The 23,989-nt window shown below is 44.9% G+C and overlaps 1 protein-coding gene across 1 annotated transcript in view; it reads right to left on the bottom strand.

The window, feature by feature from the left end:
• LOC142250435 (leucine-rich repeat and fibronectin type III domain-containing protein 1-like protein) overlaps positions 1-23,989 on the bottom strand; it is a 750,715-nt gene that overhangs the window by 64,080 nt on the left and 662,646 nt on the right. The window contains 1 exon segment of the mRNA XM_075322606.1: positions 21,289-22,682. Coding sequence (XP_075178721.1) covers positions 21,289-22,667 — 1,379 coding nt within the window. The 5' untranslated portion in view covers positions 22,668-22,682.

Below are 23,989 nucleotides of genomic sequence, written 5' to 3'. Positions count from 1 at the left end.
CACTCCATTTGCAGACATATGTATTAGAGTGTTTGCTCCTCATCAGTGCAAAGCAGGGTGTCTGTTTTTCTGGGTGAGACTGGGATCTCAGGGGTAATCTTTCTCCTCTTGGACAGTAGCAGGACGGTGTAAGGAAACGTATAGGTCATACAATGCTCCTTTAGGAATTTAAATATGTCAAAACAGTATATACTATGAAGACGTTTTTTATTACACCCTACTCTAGCTGGCACATTTGGCTGGGAATTATAGGGTACATGCCCACAATCCTGGACGCGGTAGGTCCTGACCTGCAGGGCGCGCGAGTCTTCTCCGCAGGAGAACGTAGCTGCCCGTGCCCAGGATCAGGGTTCGGGGTTCTGCGGTCTCTCGCTTATGTTCTCCCTACGAAGGACGCTTGCTACTTTGCAGCAAAGAATTGACATGCTTGTGGCTCGGAAAGCCGCATCACAGGTCATTTTTTGTTGCAGGCCGCACACGCACAGTGGGCACGGAATTTCTAGAAATCCCATCCACTGTGCTTGTACTGTACAACGCAGCATTTTGGATGCAGCGAAAACATGCTACATCCAAAACGCTGCAACTGATCGTAGGCACGCAGCCTTATACTAACGACTACTCTGTTTGCACTTTCTAACTGTTCAACAGATATAGTTTTGTGGCTAGCACGGAAATATGGGCAGTTCAGCTCTTTAGAGTCTCTTTGCTTGCTCCATGCAATACCCTCCTTGGTGCCACTGTGGCGCCCCTGAGGCTTCCGTCGCCACAGGTCATTGCACCCCATCCAGCGGTGTGATGCCCCATTCTGGGAGAGGAAGAGAGTGAACTCCGGTCCCCTGGTAAGAGCAGAGAAACAGAAGGAGACGCTTCCTGGTGAAGATCCTGGGACCCAGAGGTCCAGGTGACACCACGTAGGAGACAGAAGGAGTCGCAGGGCCACGGGTAGTCTGTATAGCTGTCGGGGCAGTTTAGAGCTACGGTGGCCTGTTCCACAAGAACATCGGTGGAGGGATCAAGCTGCAACAGGGGACGGTCCCTAGAGACTGGAGGAGTGCAAAGATCATCTCCAAACAGTAAAAACCGAGGCCCAGGGAACGTTGTAGACTCCCAGGGCCAGAACCCATAGCAGAACTTCCAGAAAAGGGGTAATCAGCCGACAGGTGACCCCCCAGCCTGGAGGCTGTAGTGGAGGCCAAGCCAGGTTTATCCTATCAAAGGCAAGGCTAAGGAAGACAGCAGAAGAAAGAGACACCAAGAGAAGGGTACCGGCTTTCACTCTCAGAATCACCCAGAAACGGCGGAGGTCCCTGACAGTGGTCCCAGCAGTCCAAGGGTCCCTACAGCGCTGTGACAAGAAGTGTGAGTAAAGAACTTGAACTGCACCCTTGAAGTGGTCTCTGTTATTTCAGCTGCATAGACATTCCCAAGCACCAACTGTGCCCCGGGCACTGCTCCACCTGTGGGAAGCAGTACCACCATTGCTGCCATAACATCATCCCGGAGGCCTCACACAGCAGCGGCGGCCTAATAGCCGCATACCACAGGTGGCGTCACGAACACAACTTTATTCACCAAGCCACATATTCTACTGACACCCACCAGGGCCACGGAGCCGGGCCCAGCCACCACTGACTACCACCGGACTAGTCCGGCCCGGCACCGGGTGTCCCATAGCCCTGGGGTGGGCGAGTCACCACCTTGCAGCTATTTCTCACACTTGTGTCCATGAAGATGAAGGCCAACTAATATGACCAGCATAGCAACGACCATACTTTCCAACCTTCATGTTTACCTAAAAGTTGGTAAGTATGGTCATTACTATGTTTTCCATATAGTTGGTCTACATCTTCATGGATCTTTTTGTGTGAGAAATAGCTGCAAGTTGGCACCACTCTGTAGGTACTATGTAGTTGGATACATGGTGCAACCTAAATTTCACACTCTTTCATACTGGTCACTGGAAGTTCAACATGGTCCCTCATAGCAAAGAATACTCTGAGGATCTTAAAAAAAAGAATTTTTGCTCTATATAAAGATGGCCAAAGCTATAAGAAGGTTTGCAACACCCTGACACTGAGCTGCAGCACGGTGGCCAAGACCATACAGCTATTTAACAAGACAGGCCTCGCTATGGTCAACCAAAGAAGTTGAGTGCACGTGCTCAGAGTCATATCCAGAGGTTCTTTTTTCAAAATAGACGTATGAGTGCTGCCAGCATTGCTGAAAAGGTTACAGGGGTGGGGTGGGTCTGCCTGTCAGTGCTCAGACCATACACCGCACACTGCATCAAATTGGTCTGCATGGCTGTTGTCCAAGAAGAAAGCCTCTTCTGAAGATGATGCACAAGAAGCTGAAGACATGCAGACTAAGGACATAGATTACTGGAACAATGACCTGTGTTATGATCCGGAACCATGGAAGATCACAATAGATCATTGGCAAAAAGGTGACAAGAGCATTGGCAACTAATCTGGCCGTTATCCCCTTACTAACCATCAACACTAGAAGTAGCTGAGGGGTGAACTAACATCCTGTGCACCGCGAACCCAGCCGGAGAACTAGCTATCCTAAAGGAAGGAAGGATGAATAACTCTTTTCCTCAGAAATAGACTGCAAAAGGTATAGCAAGCCCCCCACATTCAAAGACTTCAGTGATATAGGAAAATACAATACACAGTTGGATGATAGGATTAGCAAAGGTGAGGCCCCACTAACTAAATAGGAAAGGATAGGAAAGAGGCTGATTGTGGCCAGAGAAAAACCCTACAAAAAACCAAATACCTGATAGTACAAAAAGGTCCTCAGATCGCACGATCTGCACTCCGTCCTATATCAGGCGCTGGAACAATTACTGGAACAATTACAAATTCAAGAAGCAACAAGCACATGGACTTATAGGAGCAAAACTCCAAACATAGCTGCAGGGAGCTTCCCAGCTAAGCAACAGAGAGAGAAGATTCCTTCATGCAAATAAACTGACAATAACCACAAAAATTGACAACTCAGATAAGAGCAAAAGAACAAAACAACTTAAGAAAGAACCAAGCACTTATCTGGGATAGATGTGGTCTGGAGCAAGATGAAAAGGCTGGTGATTCAAAGAACAAATGATAACCGGCCCAGACAGCCATGAAGCAAAAGCTTAAATAGGCAGAGAGTTAGTAATGGAAACGCCCATTGCTCCAGCACACCTGGTCTTTGTCCAAACCATTCCTGGCCACAAGAGGGAGCCACACAGCAGCAAAAGCATAACTGACATTCACAACAGACCTGTGGCCGGAGGAAACCAAGATGAACATACTTGTTTCAGATGGTGTCAAGCGTGTGTGGCGGCAAGCAGGTGAGGAGTACAAAGAATAGTGTGTCCTGCCTACAGTCACGCATGGTAGGGCTTGGCTTGGGGCTGCATGAGTGCTGCCAACTGTGGGGAACTGTGAATGCCAACATGTACTATGACCTACTGAAGCAGAACATGAACCACTTCCTTCAGAAACTGGGCCAAAGGGCAGTATTTTAACAAGATAACAACCCAAAACACACGCCAAAGAAGACCACTGCCTTGCTAAAGAAACTGAGGGTAGAGGTGCTGGACTGACCAAGTGTCTCAAGACTTAAACCCTATTGAACATCTGTGGGGCATCCTCAAATGGATGGTGGGGGAGCGCAAGGTCTCTAACATCCCCTAACTCTGTGATGTTGTCATGGAGGATGGAAGAGGATCCAGCAGCTCCTATGAAACTCTAGTGACCTCCATACCCAAGAGATTTAAGGCATCGCTTGAAAATAATGGTGGCCACACAGAATATTCACACTTTGGGCACAATGTGACCATTTTCACTTATGAGTGTACTCACTTTTGTTACCAGCGGTTTAGACATTAATGGCTGTGTGTTGAGTTCTTTAGATGGCACCAAATTTACACTGTTAAACAAGCTGCACACTGACACTGTACCTTGTACCATAGTGTCAGATCTTCAGTGTTGTCCCATGAAAAAATATAATAAATATTTACAAAAATGTGAGGGGTGTACTCATTTTTGTGATATACTGTACCAAGACTGAAAGTCTGGAATGGCAGCAACTATAAGGGTAAAGTCTCCGGTAGCCATTGCCGTGCACCCAATACTAAGGGGCACTTTGCACACTACGACATCGCAGGTGCGATGTCGGTGGGGTCAAATCAAAAGTGATGCACATCCGGCGTCGCTGTCGATATCGGAGTGTGTAAATCGTTTTTGATACGATTAACGAGCGCAAAAGCGTCGAAATCGTATCATCGGTGTAGCGTCGGTCATTTCCATAATTTTGGAAGGACCGATGTTACGATGTTGTTCCTCGTTCCTGCGGCAGCACACATCGCTGTGTGCGAAGCCGCAGGAGCGAGGAACATCTCCTTACCTGCGTCCCGGCTGCAATGAGGAAGGAAGGAGGTGGGCGGGATGTTTACGTCCCGCTCATCTCCGCCCCTCTGCTTCTATTGGCCGCCTGCCGTGTGATGTCGCTGTGACGCCACACGACCCACCCCCTTAGGAAGGAGGCGGTTCGCCGGCCAGAGCGACGTCGCAGGGCAGGTGAGTGCATGTGAAGCTGCCGTAGCGATAATGTTCACTACGGCAGCTATCACAAGATATCGCAGCTGTGATGGGGGCGGGGACTATCGCGCTCGGCATCGCAACAATCAGCTTGTGATGTCGTAGTGTGCAAAGTACCCCTAAGTTGATATGCAACTGCATTGTGGTGCAAAATGCTTCATGACCTATGCTTTGGGGCCCTAATATAGGTGCACGTGAACTGAATAGTGGGTGGGGGACCCTACCCTGATAGACCCAGTTATCCATCCACCATGACCTCACACATTGTAGACTTCACATGTTTATTGATTTTATGCGCTGAAAACAGAGGGGATCATAAACTCATTGACTTGTAGTAATTGTCTGTCACCAACAGCCAGATTTGTGCAATGTGGAAAGGTAAGAATTCATATGTCCTAATGAGAAAAAAGACTAAACTTTATGAAATGAGGAGAGGGTTAAGTAGGACTCTGAACAAAAGCGCCAAAAAACTGATTACCGATTCAGCATCACAGATGTAATCTCGCTGATAAATGAAGAAACTATTGCGGGAAAAGGCAAGTTTCCATTTTACAATCGGAGGATTAGCAGGAACCTACGTCCTGAATTATTCATGTCCAGGTGATATGTGTTCTGCAGATATAACCTAAGCGCCGGTTCTGTTTGCACATGGTATAAAATGTACAGATGGTTTGAGAAGGAATAGGATGCTCATGTGGACTCACACAAGGGATTATAAAGAGCGGAATTAAGGGCGACTGTGAAATAAATGTGGTTATTATTTCTTTCAAAGTTGGATTCCCAGTTTGCTAAAGAATTACGTGAGATATAGAATATGCGGTGAGGAACACCTGATCCATTGTGGAAGAATATCGACGCTAAAACCAACAATGTTTTGAACTTTTCACTTTCAGTCTCCATATCTCACCATCCACTACAGCTTTGAGCGTGAGACGACCTTCATTTTATAGACCATCATCTTGGCTATCTCATACATAAATATGATTTGCAGCTATTTGGCATATAATTAGTTATATAGAATATTGTCATGTCACTGTATTGTTACTGTTTTGCTCTTGGTGGTGGAAAAATCTTTTTATTCCTGTATACTACAAATTACGACCTGTTCTAACATTTGAGGAGCTGCAATGAAGAAGATTTCACAAAAAAAAAGAGAAACAGCATCATCCAGCTCATCAATAGCGGTCTCCCGGGCAAGAAAATTGCCAAACTGCATCATGTGAGGCCATGACAGTTGGAAGAATATGGAATGAAGTCCATCCATCCATTCAAAAGCCAAGAGGTGGACATCCAGGCAAAACATCGACAAGTCGGCTCATCACAAGGTCTATCAATTCTGGCGTGACAAACCCGGCAGTGGAGGCGGCTCATATGCTTCATAATAGTGAGATCACAGACGTTCATGGCAGCACCGTGCGACGCACATTACACAAGTCTGGAATGGTGGCCCGAAAAAAGGGGAAGAAGCCTCAACTTCAATATTGTCATAAGAACCATTTGGTTGGGTTTGCAAAGAAGTATGAAAAGTGAACAGTAGAAGATTAGAAACAGGTGATTTGGAGCGATGATACGAAACTCAATAGACGGCTCTGATGGGTGCAAATGGGTCTGGAAAAAACAAGGGAAAAAGGGGCTTACAGATCAAGAAATTGAAGGAACTGTCAAGTTCGGTGCAGAAAACCTGATGATATGGGGGGTGTTTCATAGCCAAAGGCGTTGGATACTTGACCAGGATGGATGGTGGTCTCAATGCTGAGCTATATATGAGTGTCCTACAAGAAGAGTTATTTTGTATCTGAAAAATCATAGAAAAGAGAGGGGCAGTCACCCAAAGCCAGAAAAAACAGTCCTTTATTTCACATGGACAATACGAAACAGAAGAAGGATGCGGGAATCGAGGATGACAGCTGCCGTTTTGCGCTTGGAGTAGCGCCTCTACGTGGACCCAAAGAAGCGCTACTCCAAGAGATAAAAACGGCAGCCATCGTCCTCGCTTCCCGCATCCTCTTTCTGTTTCCTGTTGTCCATGTAAAATAAAGGACTGTTTTTTTCCTGTTTTGGGTGAGTGCCCCTCTCTTTTCTATGATTTTTCGAATTTGTTGCCTCTACTTTTTGGTTGGCACCCTTTGTTTTTTATTCTTAGCTCTCCTTTCCAGCTAAGTTGCTATTGCTGAATAATTAGCTCTCATTGGAGTCAGTGGTGATGGACTTTCTACCTATTGTGCCAGAGTCACTTCATACACTCAAGTACTATGGTTATGAAAAGGACGACATAGTGTTCCAGCAGGACAACGATCCGAAGCATATGTCGAAATTAGTGAAGAAATGGGTCAATGACAATGAAGTAGAGCTGCTGGATTGGCCCCCACAGTCCCCAGACCTCAACCCAATCAAACACTTGTGTGTAGAGTTAATGAAAAAGCTGTGTACATCACCAAGTGAGACGACCAGTATACACCAACACTAGAACCTGTGGAAGAGACCTGGGATCAGATTTCGGTTGAGACATGCTTCAATGTAATATCTCATTACTTTTATGCTTCCTCCCATGCCCATTAGATGTGGTATGATCAGACCATGTCACTGTACGGTCAGACACGGCCATTACACAGTACACAGCAGGGGCACATTTATAAGATTATCTGAGCACAGGTAAAATATTTCTCTGTGCCGTATTGGCCAGCAGATAGAAAAAAAATGTTTAAAACAAATGAGTCCTCAGTGGTTGATACCGTTTATTGGCTAATTGAAAAGATGGTAATAAATAGAAAGCTTTCGAGACTACTCAGGATATGTTCAAACTTGCTGTTCCTTGTAGGACCTATTATTGTGATCCCCAGTGATCGCCAAGATCGGGGCTTTGAAGTTCCATTGGCAATGAAGAAAGTCGTGGTCGAACATGCCTACCTTCGCTCCAATTAAGATCTTGAGATCATTGGTGATCTCAGATCCCAGATCTTGGGATCATTGTTGATCTCAGATCCCAGATCTTGGGATCATTGTTGATCTCAGTGATCCTCAGGTTTTCTCTTATAGGGCACCTCTCTACCACCTAAGAAAACACCAGCATTATCAATGGCACATGGTAGTAGGTCCCATTATGGAGACTACATAAGGGCCCATGAACTTCAAGTTCAGTCTGTGATCCCTGGTCCTAATGTGTCTGGTGCTTCTTCTGTATCGGACGCCCTTCAGGACATCAATGACTTCCGTTGATGTTCTTACGAGTTCCCGACTTCAAACAGAACCAGAACTATTGCGAATTTAATGAGTAAGGAGAAGGCGGCTGTTGTGGGAATTAACAATAAGACGGTGAAGTGACAACACATTAGCATTTATATTCCGCAGGAATATTTGCCTCGGAGAGCTCTTGGGAACATTTAATAATGTCTGGTAAGAAGCAAATCATTTAAAGAGTGTTTTTTTCTTTGTCCCATGTGATTCTAAATTGCAAATAAAAAGAATATGTAAAATAATAAAAATGCATATTTTGAAAATTTATCAAGGAGGATTCTCCAAAAATGCACAAGACCTACAGATGCAAATAGCATTATTCAGCAATTAAGACTAGTGAGGAAAACAATAAAATAAATTCCGGTAGTTAAAGCCACAGGCAAGAAATCAGGAACGTCTGTTGTCTGCAGCTTTACATGTCTCAGTTTCATGATCCATGCTCGGACCACGATCTCAGGACTGACCAGATCTAAACTCAGCAGTCTCATATGGCCAAAAAATCGTGGTCTGTATGTGGCCCGTGACACTCGGGGGGAATGAAATATACAAATAATTATCTGCCTGTTCTATGCAATTTGTGTCACCCTTAGGCCTCATGCACAGCGGATGAACAATTGCACATATGGCTTTGTACTATGCAACCCCATTTGTGGGACTTTACACTAGTGGAGAAAAGCCCATATGTATGCATCAGACAGGAGGGGACCTCTCTATGAAACTAAAGGTGTGCAAAGTTACAGTACATCGCATATCTTCTATGTTTGCATATATATATTAGTGCTTACAGAGTGCTGCAGTTTTCTTTTGTCTCTGTTTCTTGTATATTAGTGTTTACAGAGAGTTGCAGTTTTCTTTTGTTTGTGTTTCCTGTATATTAGTGCTTACAGAGTGCTGCAGTTTTCTTTTGTCTCTGTTTCTTGTATATTAGTGCTTACAGAGTGCTGCAGTTTTCTTTTGTTTGTGTTTTTTGTATATTAGTGCTTACAGAGTGCTGCAGTTTTCTTTTGTGTTTCCTGTATATTAGTGCTTACAGAGTGCTGCAGTTTTCTTTTGTTTGTGTTCCATGTATATTAGTGCTTACAGAGTGCTGCAGTTTTCTTTTGTTTGTGTTCCATGTATATTAGTGCTTACAGAGTGCTGCAGTTTTCTTGTGTTTGTGTTCCATGTATATTAGTGCTTACAGAGTGCTGCACTTTTCTTTTGTTTGTGTTTCTTGTATATTAGTGTTTACAGAGAGCTGCAATTTTCTTTTGTTTGTGTTTCTTGTATATTAGTGCTTACAGAGTGCTGCAGTTTTCTTTTGTTTGTGTTTTTTGTATATTAGTGCTTACAGAGTGCTGCAGTTTTCTTTTGTGTTTCCTGTATATTAGTGCTTTCAGAGTGCTGCAGTTTTCCTTTGTGTTTCCTGTATATTAGTGCTTACAGAGAGCTGCAGTTTTCTTTTTGTTTGTGTTTCCTGTATATTAGTGCTTACAGAGTGCTGCAGTTTTTTTTGTTTGTGTTCCATGTATATTAGTGCTTACAGAGAGCTGCAGTTTTCTTTTTGTTTGTGTTTCCTGTATATTAGTGATTACAGAGTGCTGCAGTTTTCTTTTGTGTTTCCTGTATATTAGTGCTTACAGAGTGCTGCAGTTTTCTTTTGTTTGTGTTCCATGTATATTAGTGCTTACAGAGAGCTGCAGTTTTCTTTTTGTTTGTGTTTCCTGTATATTAGTGATTACAGAGTGCTGCAGTTTTCTTTTGTGTTTCCTGTATATTAGTGCTTACAGAGTGCTGCAGTTTTCTTTTGTTTGTGTTTCATGTATATTAGTGCTTACAGAGTGCTGCAGTTTTCTTTTGTGTTTCCTGTATATTAGTGCTTACAGAGTGCTGCAGTCTTCTTTTGTTTCTGTTTTTTGTATATTAGTGCTTACAGAGTGCTGCAGTTTTCTTTTGTTTCATGTATATTAGTGCTTACAGAGTGCTGCAGTCTTCTTTTGTTTGTGTTTCATGTATATTAGTGCTTACAGAGAGCTGCACTTTTCTTTTTTGTGTTTCTTGTATATTAGTGTTTACAGAGTGCTGCACTTTTCTTTTATTTGTGTTTCTTGTATATTAGTGCTTACAGAGTGCTGCACTTTTCTTTTGTTTGTGTTTCTTGTATATTAGTGCTTACAGAGTGCTGCAGTTTTCTTTTGTCTCTGTTTCTTGTATATTAGTGCTTACAGAGTGCTGCAGTTTTCTTTTGTTTGTGTTTCATGTAGTTATAAAAGCTGACACCTATTCACACTTGCTATGTTCTATTTGGAGATGCAGATTTTTTTTTTGTAATGTATATTGGAGGTATACACAGCCTCATCGTCTGACTGTCGTCCTCCCATCAGCCCTAGGATGCTTTTAACTAGTCCTAGATCCTATCTGCCCATATATACTAGAGATCAAAATGAGAGAACAATACACAATTTCCTAAATGTTGCGGTCATTTCATTGTATCGTCCTATGTGATTATATCCTAACATGAAGAAACTCGCCGTATCTTAAGCTTGAATTTATCGCCAACCCTCCTAAGATGCAACACCCCCATGCCCGAAGTATTGCCGATCTTATGTCCTGTGACCCTCCTGAGCCGCGGACACCCCCGTCCTCTGAGCACGCAGCATCGCCGACCCAGGCTCCTGAGCCTCTCCACTGCCGCGCTGCCCTGGTTAGCTAATATAAGACACTAGGATTAGTGCGTTTTAACATGAAAAATTATTTGTACCAATTTGACTTCTCTAAATTTGGGGTGCGTCTTGTAATCCTTTTCTTATACTCGAGTCAATAAGTGTTCCCAACTTTTTGTGGTAAACTGAGGTGCCTCGGCTTATATTCGGGTCGGCTTATACTCGAGTATATACGGGATATAAAAAAAATATTTTCATGTGTTCTATAGATTTATGGAATAAAAATTAAATTGACGGTTATTCTTTAATTCCTTGAGACGTCTTATTTTTCTTTTTACTTTAAAGTGCAGCTTTTTGGATCATAGGATGCGTTCTTGTTCTTCAATGGTAAAATGATTCTTTTAATCTTTCCTTTTTCCTAATTCTAGTTTATTCTCAAAACAGTTATTAAATAAAAACGAAACTGTCGGTCACAGCGAGAAAATAAATCAATATTAAAATGAGCATTATCCTCTGCGAGCGTTACATTCTCACGAGTGGCGATTTATATCTACTTTCCTCTTTCTCTCTTTTTTTTTTCATCAATCCATTAGAGGAATGAAACTGGATAGAAGTCATATACAGTAATCTGTTGGCGATAATTGTATTACAAGTGAAATGAGACTAATTTTGTCTTGATCCCTCTTAGCTTTAGGCTGCATTAAATGGATTATTGCCTTTCAAAGGGAAAGTGCATTTCAGTTCACTTTTATATGACCAGGATAGCACCAATTCCATCCAGAGATTAATTTGGCAGCAAGGTTACTGGGGAGTTACAATAAATTCATGGGGGATTAAGAATGAACAGACGTGAAATATGGTTGTAACGCCTGCCTGGATCAACAGACTCAGGTGGGATGTAATGGACAGACTAGAGGGAAGCCACTCACCAAGCAGGACCCCCAGAACCCTGAAACCCTTTAACCCCTATACAGGGATTTGGAATTACACGGGGCCCTGGAGATCACTACCTGTGGAAGGCTGCAGTTCCAGAGAATAGTCGTCAGGCAGGATCAAACCAGGAATAGCAGAACAGGGACAGAATCGTCAGACAAGGACGTAATCAGAAAACGTAGCAGAGGTCAAATCCGGATCGGGCAGCGAGGTACAAACTCAGCAGGCAGAAGGGTAGTCAGAAAACATGCAGAAGTCAGCACACAGGAATCACAAAACAGAATAGGACGGATCAGGAGCCAGGAAATCAGAACTATGTCTGGCAGAGGTCAGCAGACAGGAGGGGAACTAAGAAGGGTGTGGTGTCTTCCCATTGGCTGTAGATGAACGCTGGCAACTTCAGCTGGAAGACACACGCCACCCACAGTCAGCCAGTGGTACTGCAGATCCCAAAATAATCCAGCCCAGTGGATGATCGGAGCCTGCGCCCACCGTTGCCGCTGGCATCGACTCCTCTCCCATCACCAGCACCATCCACGGCAGGAACACGGCGTCACCTGGTGATCGGAGCAGAAGTCGCTGGAGCAGACTCCGGTGGTGACGTAACAATGGTATAAGAATCTTGCAAAAACCATGATAAGATTTCAATAATGGGATATTGAGGATTGGCAAAACATGGCTGCCCACCCCCACCCCCCCCAAAAAAATAATAATGCAACCCTCTTATATATGTCCTAATCGGTGTGCTCTTACGTTAATCATAAACAAAACAAGGCACAGACATGTACAGGAGGAGAGAGGACCCTGCCCGTGAGGGCTCACAGTCTACAAGGGATGGGTGAAGGTACAGTAGGTGAGGGTAGAGGTGGTCGTGCGGTGCTATAGCGGACTGAGGGTTACGGCATGTTGTAGGCTTGTCGGAAGAGGTGGGTCTTCAGGTTCCTTGTGAAGCTTGTCAAGGTAGAGGAGAGTCTGTTATGTTGTGGCAGAGCATTCCAGAGTTTGCGGGATGCACGGGAGAAATCTTGGATGCGGTGGTGGGAAGAGGAGATGAGAGGGGAGTAGAGAAGGAGATCTTGTGAGGATCGAAGGTTACATGCGGATAAGTACCGGGAGAGTACGTCACAGATGTAAGGAGGAGACAGGTTGTGGATGGCTTTGTAGGTCATGGTTAGGGTTCTGAGCTGGAGTTGTTGGGCAATGCAATGGGAAGCCAGTGACAGGATTGGCAGAGAGGAGAGGTTGGGATGTAGCGGGGGGACAGGTGGATTAGTCAGGCAGCATAGCGTACAATAGATTGTAGGGGTGCAAGACTGTTAGAAGGGAGGCCACAGAGCAGGAGGTTGCAATAGTCCAGGCAGGAGATAATAAGGGCATGCACTAGGGCTTTTGCAGCTTCTTGGGAAAGGAATGTACAAATTCAGGAAATATTTTCGAGTGTAAGGTGGCAGGAGGTGAAGAGAGCTTGAATGTGTGGCTTGAAAGAGAGAGCAGAGAGCAGCCTATGATGCTCCAACCCTGACTGACCCCAAATGGCAGAAGGAATTAGGATAATACATCCACAAATCTCTCGTGTCCTGTTTGCACCAATCCACCACCATAATTCATTTTTGCTCCATTCGGACACCCAAACAACAAAAACCCATGTGGACCTTCATCCTTTAAGTCATTCACGCACCCAAAGTCTCTAAAAAAACCCCCAAACAAACAAACCTGTGCAATGTCCACCTTTATTGAGTAAAGTTAGGTTTTTACTTTGTTCTTATATAGTGGACTGCATGATTATAGCCTTAGGGGGAACTATTTATTCATTTATGGGGTAACTGGTATATAGTCTGTATTATAAAAAACAAACCTGTGCAATGTTTACCTTTATTGGGTAAAACTGGGTTTTTACTTTGTTCTTATGTAGTAGACTGCATTGATGGGGTAACTGGCATATACTCTTGTTTTTCTAAAAAAAAACCCCAAACAAACCTATGCAATGTCTACCTTTATTCGTTAAATTTGGGTTTTTACTTTGTTCTTATAGTGGACTGCATGATCATAGCCTTAAGCGGGCTTTACATGCTACGAGATCGCTACAGCGATCTCGTTGGGGTCACGGATTTTGTGACGCACATCCGGTCGCTGTAGCGATCTCGTTGTGTGTGACTCCTAGGAGCGATTTTGGATCGTTACAAAAACGTCCAAAATCGCTCCTCGTTGACATGGGGGTCACTTCTCAAATATCGCTGCTGCAGCGTGTACGATGTAGTTCGTCGCTCCTGCGGCAGCACGCATCGCTCCGTGTGACGCCGCAGGAGCGAGGAACCTCACCTTACCTGCAATGCGGAAGGAATGAGGTGGGCGGGATGTTACGTCCCGCTCATCTCCGCCCCTCCGCTTCTATTGGGCAGCCGCTTAGTGACGTCGCTGTGACGCCGCACGGACCGCCCCCTTACAAAGGAGGCGGTTTGCCAGTCACAGCGACGTTGCTAGGCAAGTTAGTAGTGTGACAGGTCCGGGCGATGTTGTGCGCCACGAGCAGCGATTTGCCCGTGTCACACAACCGATGGGGGCGGGTATCCATGCTAGCGATATCGGTACCGATATCGCAGCGTGTAAAGTGGCCTTAAGGGGGAACTATTTATTAATTTATTGTGTAATTGACACATAGTAAAGAAAACCACAGCCTTGATGAACCAGACATAAATAGGCTTCGTAACTGGAAGCCACGATGCTAGTCTGAACAGGGCTGTATTTCTGTTGTCAGTATAATGCTCCTCAGCTCCCCCGCTGGCGACGTTATGCAATAATATAGACACTCGTCTTTCGCATCTATCGAACACAAAGCTCATATTTACCCTATCGATATCTCGCACTGACATTAAGTACATCCATGACACATATTTGCAGATCACCTGGCGAGCCATCAATGTCTCCCATCGAGCTGAGGTTAATTTGTTTAAATAAAGCGCGGCATGCAGGATAAAGCCCATTAAAACTCCGCACAACGCCAAAAATATGGAGCCATCACAGGAGTGTTTTTGCTCTATTCAATAAGTGCAAGAAAAATCTATATCTGCGGTGAATTCATTGTAGGAATAAAGAGAGGATTTATGAATTTGGTGTTTGAAAGGACTATTATATTACTGGGAATTAAGAGTCGGTGTATTTGAGGGATAATTCAGCCTCCGGAGCGACGGAACTTGAATGTCTCAATTAGTTGAATGCTGCGAGATGGAAAATAACGTTACCGAACACTCGGAGGTTTTTCTTTTCCATTTTCTCATGTTTATTAAAAAAAAAGGGGGCTCATAGGGTTCTGAATAAAAGAGGAGCAATCACATTCACCTTGATAAGGCTTTTTTTATGTAGATTTCTCAGCTCTTTTCAAAAGGAGTGCTCAGTGACACAATATTCCCATCTTATCATGGTCTATCTGCATTCTAAGGCTGTAATAATAATAATATTATTATTATTATTATCTTTAATATACATAAGAATTGGGAAGATTCTTTGGAGTTGCAAAGTAGTTTAGGGCCCCTATTTCCAAAGAGGCAGCCAGCTTGCATTTACCATCCTTTCATTCCCCAACTGAGACCAAAAATGAAAGGGAACCTGGCACATCCTTTTTCTATATTAAACTGCCCCCAATGTGTTGTTAGTCATGAAATGTGCATCACTACCCTGGTGTTCTCAAACAAAAGGTCCCGATATTTGTCTTAAAAACCCACTTTTTATGATTAGGTGATTGCAGTACAGACCTTCTCTTTCAGTCATAGGGGTGGCGCCTTGTATCGCTTCAGTCATGATCCTCTTCAAATTATGCACACCCATGACAGTCTGATTGAATGAGTGCCGTGATGTCAGGCAGATGCCTACTAAATTGCAAGCTTGTGCACTGACTATCAGTTGCCCTGGCATGCGCACTCAATTTGGGTAGATGTCCCCAGCTTCATGTTATGAATGCGCATGCTTCGGAGCTGCAAGTAGAGCAGCGGGAACAGAGAGGTCCTCATAGCGTGAGTGCTCACAAAGAGATGTCAGATAGCCACTGACTCACAGCAGCTCTGGAGCATGCCCACAGATGAAATGAAGCTGGGGACATACACCCAGACTCAGTGCGCATGCTCAGGGAGCTGATGGTCAGTGTAGAGGCATGGAATATAATAGGAGAGTGCCTTGACGTCGGGCCAGTCACAGCAATCAATCAGATGCATAATTTGAAGAGGACCGTGACTGAACTGATACAAAGCGACACCCCATGCTCCAGCCCCTTTGAGTCAGTGGCTATCTGATGTCTCCTTGTGAGCCCTCATGCTCTGCTCCCCACTCTGTTCTCACCGGTCTGCTCCCAGCTCCAGAGAGTAGCAAAAACAAAGTGGCGTGCATAGCATGAGCGCTCACAAGGAGATGTCAGATAGCCGCTGACTCACAGCGGCTCCGGAGCATGTGCACAGATGAAATGAAGCTGGGGGCATATACCCAGATTGCAAATGAAGGTGGGGACATACACCCAGACTAAGTACGCATGCCCAGAGAGCTGATGGTCAGTGCGCAAGCACAGAATTTACTAAGAGATTGCTGTGACGTTGGGCCAGTCACAGCAATCAATTAGACATGATGGGTGTGCATAATTTGAAGATGACCGTGACTGAAGCGATACGAAGCGCCAACCCATGCTCCAGCCCCTGTGAGTCAGTGGCTATCCGATATCTCCTTGTGAGTGCTCACACACCACTCCCCACTCTGTTCTTGCCGATTGGCTTGCATCTTCAGAGAGCTGTGAGAACAGATGGTGCGCACAGCATGAATGCTCTCAAGGAGACGTCAAATAGCCACTGACTCACAGCGACTCCGGGGAGTTGATGGTCAGTACTCAAGCGTGGAATTTACTAGGAGATTGCCAGTCAGGGCAATCAGGCTGCAATTGACGTAAATAATTTAAAGACGATTGTGACTGAATCGATACAAAGCACCACCCCTATGACTGAAGGAGAAGGTCTGTAATGCATTCACCTAATGATAAAAACCTTTTTTAAAGATAAATTCTGGGACCTTTTGTTTGGTAGTGGGACACATTGCATCACTAACAAGACATTGGGGCAGTTTAACATAGAAAAAGGATGTGACAAGCTTTTAAGCTTTTACAAGCAAAGCTCTATGAAAATGATCAGGGGGCACCTACCTTGCTGGTTGCACCGGGCCCTGCACTGTTTAAACTACTAATTTGGCTTCCAATTCTACCAAAGCCATGACATTATTTGTATATCACTCTCCCGCCACCATTGTTTTGGTTCCTAATAAAGTTGAAATATTTTATATGTTCTTTACAGACTTTTTTTTGTCTTTTTCTTTCTTTTTATGTATCAATTTTCCGACTTGTCTTGCAAGTACTGTAGTCCTTATATTGCATATCCTGTTTTATGATGTGAATATACTGTACAATTGTTATGTATGGGGTTCTTCTGATAACGCTCAATGATTGTTTTCGAAGTGGAATACTTTTTATAGGCCATTGCCGTGGTTTACTGTTTGTATGTACTGCAATATAAGTATTTGATAATGGATTCTCAAGGCTTACCTTTGATCTCAAGTTGAGCGGCAAACTTTCTGATAGGTTTGTCTATATACTTGGTCTGTTTTTATTACTTTTACTGGTGTGCTTACCTGACACAGTGAATGATTCACCCCAATACGGGTTCCATTCGTGCCAGCCTAATAAACTACCTTGTATTATATTTGGGTACATTTGCTTCTGGCGCCCTCGTCATCCCCTCACTTTTATCTATACTTTTAATTTAAAATACTGTGAAAATAATTGTGTCTGACTTCACCTGTGCAATGATAGATCATCAAATTATCAGCCATCTAACTACTTATTTCTAATGGATATGGCAACCTTAGAGAGGTTTTCCACCTGAGCAAAGTGGACTCAGTTTTGGACTGGCCCACCAAAGAACCGGACCATCAATCGATGGACCTGCACACCTACCTACTGTCACGGCCGCCAATGCCCTTACTGATGGGGCCTGGAGATGATGGGGGCCCCAGGGTGGATTCTTACTTCGCTTTCTGAAGCCTATGCCGGGCCCCCTCCACAGCTGCAATACCACATGGCTAATTTGCATTCAATATGCTTCACGTGCAAATTAGCCATGTGCTGGAACCAGGGTCAGTGGATCAGAGTAGGGCACAGGCGTATCTTCCTGTTGCCCAGCATGCAGCTGCGTGATGAGGTCATCATGCTGCAACCTCAACACTCTGCTGAAGGCAACGCAGAGCCGCAGAGGTGACGACACGACAGGGAAGGTAAGCACCCCATGAGCTGAAGACAGGACTAGGAGACGATATAAGAGTAAGGTCAGGGACCTTAGATGAGAACTCGAGTACCGCTGGGACCAGAGCGCGCACGGGGCACAGGGCTCTAGGTCAGGTGACAGTTTTATACGGCCTGGAAAATACCTGCACAGTGAGGGGACCTTCACGGACCTCACTGACCAACAGATCCGGGGGCATCAGCAGTAAAGCAAGGATCAGGGTTTGGGTCACAGACCAGCCCTACAGGGTCCACACTGCCCGCTGTACGGTCAAGGAGACTGTAACAACAAGGGACAGTCGGGCCCCAAACCGCTTCAAGCTACGGAGACCCAACCACACTGAGAGTGTCGGGGACAGAGCAATCGAGTCACCAAGCTGGCACTGGCTATCCAGGGACCGGAAACGGCCGTCCGAGGGTCAAGAGTGAGTAGAGACTGTTAACTACAACCATGGTGTGGACTCCTTTATAATGGCGAAAGTCTACATTATTCCAATCCCCTGGCTCAGCCCTACCTTCGGAGGGCCTACCATCATAGCTGCCTTCACCACCAGCCCCAGGGGTAACCCACTCAGCAGCGGCGGTTGCATCCTATTAACCGCAACCCGCAGGTGGTGTCACACTAATTAATTTAACCTCCCCTGTAAATACTCCTCATTTAAAAGCACCCAGGGCACGGGACCGGGCAACGGCCATCACCAACGTGACATTCCCCAATAGTAAAGTGCCCGGGACCGAGTACCCCATTCCCTGGGCGACACACTACCTCGGTTCCTTTGGTTATCCAGTGCTATGGTGGTGATCTACAAGTTGCGGGTCTGCGTGGTGTGTGAGTTTTCCAGTTCTGCATTTATGTCCTACACCTTTTGCGTTACTCCTCAGTTCACATACTGTCCCTCCTTTGTGTTTGTGTGCACGAGTTTTTGTGTACCCTTTGTGCCTATTTGTAGGGTTTTCTTTACTGGGCTTCTGGCCTGCTCCCTGGGTGGGGGGAGTAGTATCAGGGCTCGGGCAGGAGACAGGGTCATGCTGGGGGGCTTGAACCTGGCTACCATCAAGCCTACCTCCGAGATAAGGGAGAGTGCAGGGGCCCCAGTCTTAAAGTCAGCCACGGAGCCCCTGTTCCATCGGTACATACCCCGTGACAGGTGGTTCTCAGGGTTCCTCTCCGAAGGCCACAGATTACTGACCTATTTCCTGGGCTGGATCCTATGAATCGATTCGTATCAATAAAAACTGAAAGAATACTTATCGGCCAATCCACCGACAATGTTTTTTAACCTATTTGTATTACGGGATACCCCTACGTTTTATAAATTCGTATCAATATCTACTCTAGTTACAAGCTACATTCATTCAAAAGCTGAAAAATTGCAATTTCTTTTCATGCTAAATTCTCCCTTTTCCAAGTGGTATCACGCACATAAACCAAAAACCTAGCATGTAAACCAAAAAACTAACTATGACTTAAAGGGCTGCCCAAAAATAACCAGTGGCACTCCAAATCTCCTCCGAGTCAGCAAACAGTACTTTTGCTGTCCGCCCCTCACTACTAGGCGCTGTGCTGAGCACATTTATTACTTCTGCTAAGTATTTGCACAGCGCAGTTCCACACATATCTATTTTGCTAGTAATGCCACTAGCTGACAAGCTACTCTCATTTTCTGGCACCAAGTTATAGCTGAAATTACCAAAGTCTGCTTCCAACAATATCGGAGGCGTTTGGACCTGGTCCATTCTGACAGATCCTCATCCATCTGCAGCCCCTGGATCTCCACTACCTGCGCCTGGCCCCTCGCCTCATTGTTTAGACCATTATTTTATCTGTCTTATTTATTACTTATGTCTATTGCTTGCATGTGGGCTTTCTATATTATTATTAGTAGAACTGTTGCATGCTTTTACCACAGTGGGATATTTCTTACAGAAAAGGTGATATTTTAGCTAAGATCTATGGACCCAGATCCTCCTCTCCGGCAGCTGAATATGGCTGTCAGTTAAAAGCATAACTGTTATTTTCAGTATGAGCTTATCATGTGTGTGTAAATGAGTAACACTATTTATGGCCATTATATGACTTTTATTCAACATTTTTCATAGGTTTCCCCATCTGCAGGTTCTACCTCTAGTTTTCAATTGCCTCTGAGCTGGTGGGTGGAGACTAACCGCTCTGATTGATTTCTCCCTCTAATTTTTAGTTGGTTTAGTTGGTTGGTGGAGAGCTTATACTTGGGTCAGCTTATACTTGAGTATATACCGCAATTCATATGATGATGTCTTCACATCACAAAGTATTATTTTGGGATAAATAGAATAGGGATTCTTGCAGGGAGGGATTTTGTGTCTTTTGCACCATCTGCGTCTGCCCACTACTAGAAGCTGTAAAACCTCTGAATCAACCCCAAGGAGCCATGTTACTTGCTCTTGGCTTGTCTGTGAAAGAGCATGGTATCTTCAGGTTATACAGTATTTACAACCCAGACCACACACCTTGACTCCGAAGCATGCTCCCTCACTCTAAGGCGGGCTTTGCACACTACGACATCGCAGGTGCGATGTCGGTGGGGTCAAATTGAAAGTGACGCACATCCGGCATCGCATGCGACATCGTAGTGTGGAAAGCCTAGATGATACGATTTCCGAGCGCAAAATCGTCGTAATCGTATCATCGGTGCAGCGTCGGCGTAATCCATAATTACGCTGACGCGACGGTCCGATGTTGTTCCTCGCTCCTGCGGCAGCACACATCGCTGTGTGTGAAGTCGCAGGAGCGAGGAACATCTCCTACTGGCGTCACCGCGGCTTCCGTAGGATATGCGGAAGGAAGGAGGTGGGCGGGATGTTTACATCCTGCTCATCTCCGCCCCTCCGCCGCTATTGGCCGCCTGCCGTGTGACGTCGCTATGACACCGCACGACCCGCCCCCTTAGGAAGGAGGCGGGTCGCCGGCCAGAGCGACGGTCGCAGGGCAGGTGAGTGCATGTGAAGCTGGCGTAGCGATCATGTTCGCTACGCCAGCTATCACACAATATCGTACCTGCGACAGGGGCGGGGACTATCGCGTGCGACATCGCAGTATCGGCTTGCGATGTCGCAACGTGCAAAGCCGCCCTAAGACTGATGACTATGCTGCTAATTGTTGTTGTCTACAACGTAACCCCAAACACAGACCCTCATTGGTAATTTAATGTTTCCCCTTTGTTTAAATGTTCCTGCAAAAATGTACAAAAATGAGCTAATTCTTTATGACTTTCCATATTAATCAGTTGCTCCAATTATCACATATATCAGAATTAAACTTCTTTTTCTATGGAACATGAGCTTCGGTAATTATTATGATCCTTCAATCCACCCAAGTGTGGACATCACCAGATGTATCGTTTCTTATTACCGTCCTCAGATGCTCCTGCATGTCCTTATATAAACCTTTCATTATATGAGTGAGTCTATAAACTACCATCCATTACATTACCTTGGGATAAACATGTCTGACCCTTAGATTTCTTAAAATATGTTCCGGTAATGCAGACCGGACTACAGCAGAATAGCCCTCCACCGGGTTTTAGGCTCTGGACAGTATTACCTGTAAATGAGGATGTCATCTAATGAGCTGTTGTACTGAATCTGGTACATCCTTATTCCTGGGATGTGACTCTGGGGAGGCCATTGGATGAGTGCCGAGGATGAGGTCAAATCTGCAACCACAACCTTCCTATCATGCAGAGCTTTTGTTTCGTTGGAAGGAATGCTAGACTTGGCAGGCGTCAGTATATCAGAAGGCCCTGACTCAGTTTCCTTATCGTAGCTGGTGCTGTTAGCAAGATTAGGGAACTGGTTGACTACAAGTTCCACATTTGCTGTAGTTTCTCCCGCAGCGTTGGATGCAATGCAGGTAAAACTCCCACGATCTGCGAACCGGGTGTTGAAAATATCCAAAGTCCCATTCTCATACGACATAGTCCTAGTTGTATTAGAAACCAGTTTCCCATCAGGAAATATCCATCTTACATAAGGATCAGGATCACCCACCGCTTTGCACTTTAAGGAGACGCTTTTACCTTCCATTATTTCCTGCCGGGAAGTTCGATGGATTATCATAGGGGGTTCACAAACAAATTCCTCTTCTTTGATAGACCAGAAGTATTTGCCCATTAGCTCTGCAGGGGAGGCACACGTTTCTAAATCATCCTCTCTGGTGAGCCGTCTCAGCCACATTAATTCACAGTTGCAATGTAAAGGATTTCCACCAAAGCTAAGCACCAGTGAAGTTAAGGGGGAACCTTTCGTTTTGGCATATACAGGAATCCTAGAAAATAAAGGGTCCGGTGGGATCTTTTTCAGCTTATTGGAGGTCATATCCAACCGGGCCAGTTTATGAAGGTTGGAGAAAATTCCTTCAGGAACATATTCAATAAGATTGTGATCAAGACCTACTGTATTAACACTGGAAAGCCTCCCGACAGTCTCCCACGGGATGTCTACCAGGTTGTTGTAAGATAGGTCCAAGTCTTCCACTGTATCAATAAAGTCATCAAATGATCCTGGAGCAATGTAGTGAAGCTGATTGTTACTCAATATCAAATGTCTAAGATTGATTAATCCTTTAAAATGTTCTTCATTGATAAAAGTTAACCGGTTGCTGTCCAAGTGTAAGGCGTGGAGCCCTTTTAGGTCGAAGAATGCATAAGGCATGACTTGACTAATGGTATTCCGGGAGAGCGTTAAATGAATGAGGTCCGTCATGTTAGCAAAGTCTTTTCTTCTAAGGGTGGTTATGAAATTGTCCATGAGCCTGAGCTCTGCTGTCCTCCTGTCAATTGTGGGGGGAACAAATAGAAGGCCTGTCTTGGTACAGAGGATGGTGTAGGACGGAGAGACATTCTGGCAGGAACATCTCTTGGGGCACATCATGGCCTTTACAGATGTGCTTACAATGAGCAGACAAATAGCCAGCCTTTCCATGGTCAGGTGAAGAACCTGAAAATGAAGCACAAAAGTGTGTTAGAAAACAATCCATCTCATCCATCGAAGACATTTATACAAGTGTACTACCGTACATCACAAGTGAGACATATATCTTCAGTTCACCATACGCTGAGCTGTCCTATACTTCATACAAGACCAACTTTAGCTTGAATAGTGCCCTAAGCTGTATTTTCTACTCATGTAAACCCCTTATGATTTGGTAATACATATACGTAGTGCTTGTATAACACTATTAGTGATGTGTAGGTCACAACCAATATGAGACAAAGATCTGGCTCCCTGCTGTGAATGATGGGAGCCGGCACCACGGTGAGAAGCACGAAATTCTCTTCATGGCTCTCAATGGGCGTAAAAATCAGTTTTTTGGTGGATGAAAACCCACCCACCTGAGCAAAACTTCACCCACTCAACAATTTATTTGGTCCACTGCAAGTGGGCAGAGATTTGGCATAGGCTGCCATCTTAAATTTGTGTTTACCTGGGGTGAACACATATTTAATAGGGATCCATTTGGGAGCCAAAAAATTCGGCTCTTTTTGGTGAACGGAGCCAAGGGAGCTGGATCACCAAACATAGTCTGACTGCCCATCACTAAACACTATCTAATAGGTACCCATAAGTCCTAGGGGGAGATGTGGAGGGGTGCTGGTTCTCATTGAGGAAATCCACCTAGTGTATGGAGTCTTACAGGAAATGCTTCATGGGTAAAAAGTATGCAAATTAGTACAGGAAAAACAATGCTGTCTTTCCAGTGCCACCTTTAGGTAGCCAGCGTGTAACTAAAAGTCAGACCCATAAAAGAACCCTGGAGCATGACTAGGCTTGGTGCTCAAACATCCCTGTAGGGCGGTTTGGCTAGTAGTCCTAGTTGGACTCTTCTCTGGGTTGGTGTCACGCTAGGTATGGGGAAATACCCAGTGCACTACGAAAGGGAAGGGAAACCCTGTGTCTAAGGAAAGGGAAAATGGTGACCCCTGACCAAACCTACTACTGGTTCCTGGGGTCCCTCACCACCTTAGATAGGTTCCGCACCTATGCGCCGAGCCGGATACCTGACCCTAAGTATCCATAGTGATGGACCCTAAATAGGGAAGGATAGGATGAGCTCTTCGTCAACCCCACTAAACAAATATAGAAGACACAGGGAGGACACAGGGGGGAAAAGCATGAACTACTTATCTACAGATGACACAGGTAGAAGGTCAGCAGAGTTTTCAGCAGTGATACCACAGAAGAGTACAAACCATCTGCTTGCAACCTAGGCCTGAATAAACTGAAAATATCATCACCAGCACCAG

The sequence above is a fragment of the Anomaloglossus baeobatrachus genome, chromosome 9 (genome assembly GCF_048569485.1).
Source record: "Anomaloglossus baeobatrachus isolate aAnoBae1 chromosome 9, aAnoBae1.hap1, whole genome shotgun sequence".
Classification (NCBI taxonomy): domain Eukaryota; kingdom Metazoa; phylum Chordata; class Amphibia; order Anura; family Aromobatidae; genus Anomaloglossus; species Anomaloglossus baeobatrachus.
This window is presented reverse-complemented; position numbering and strand designations above follow the sequence as displayed.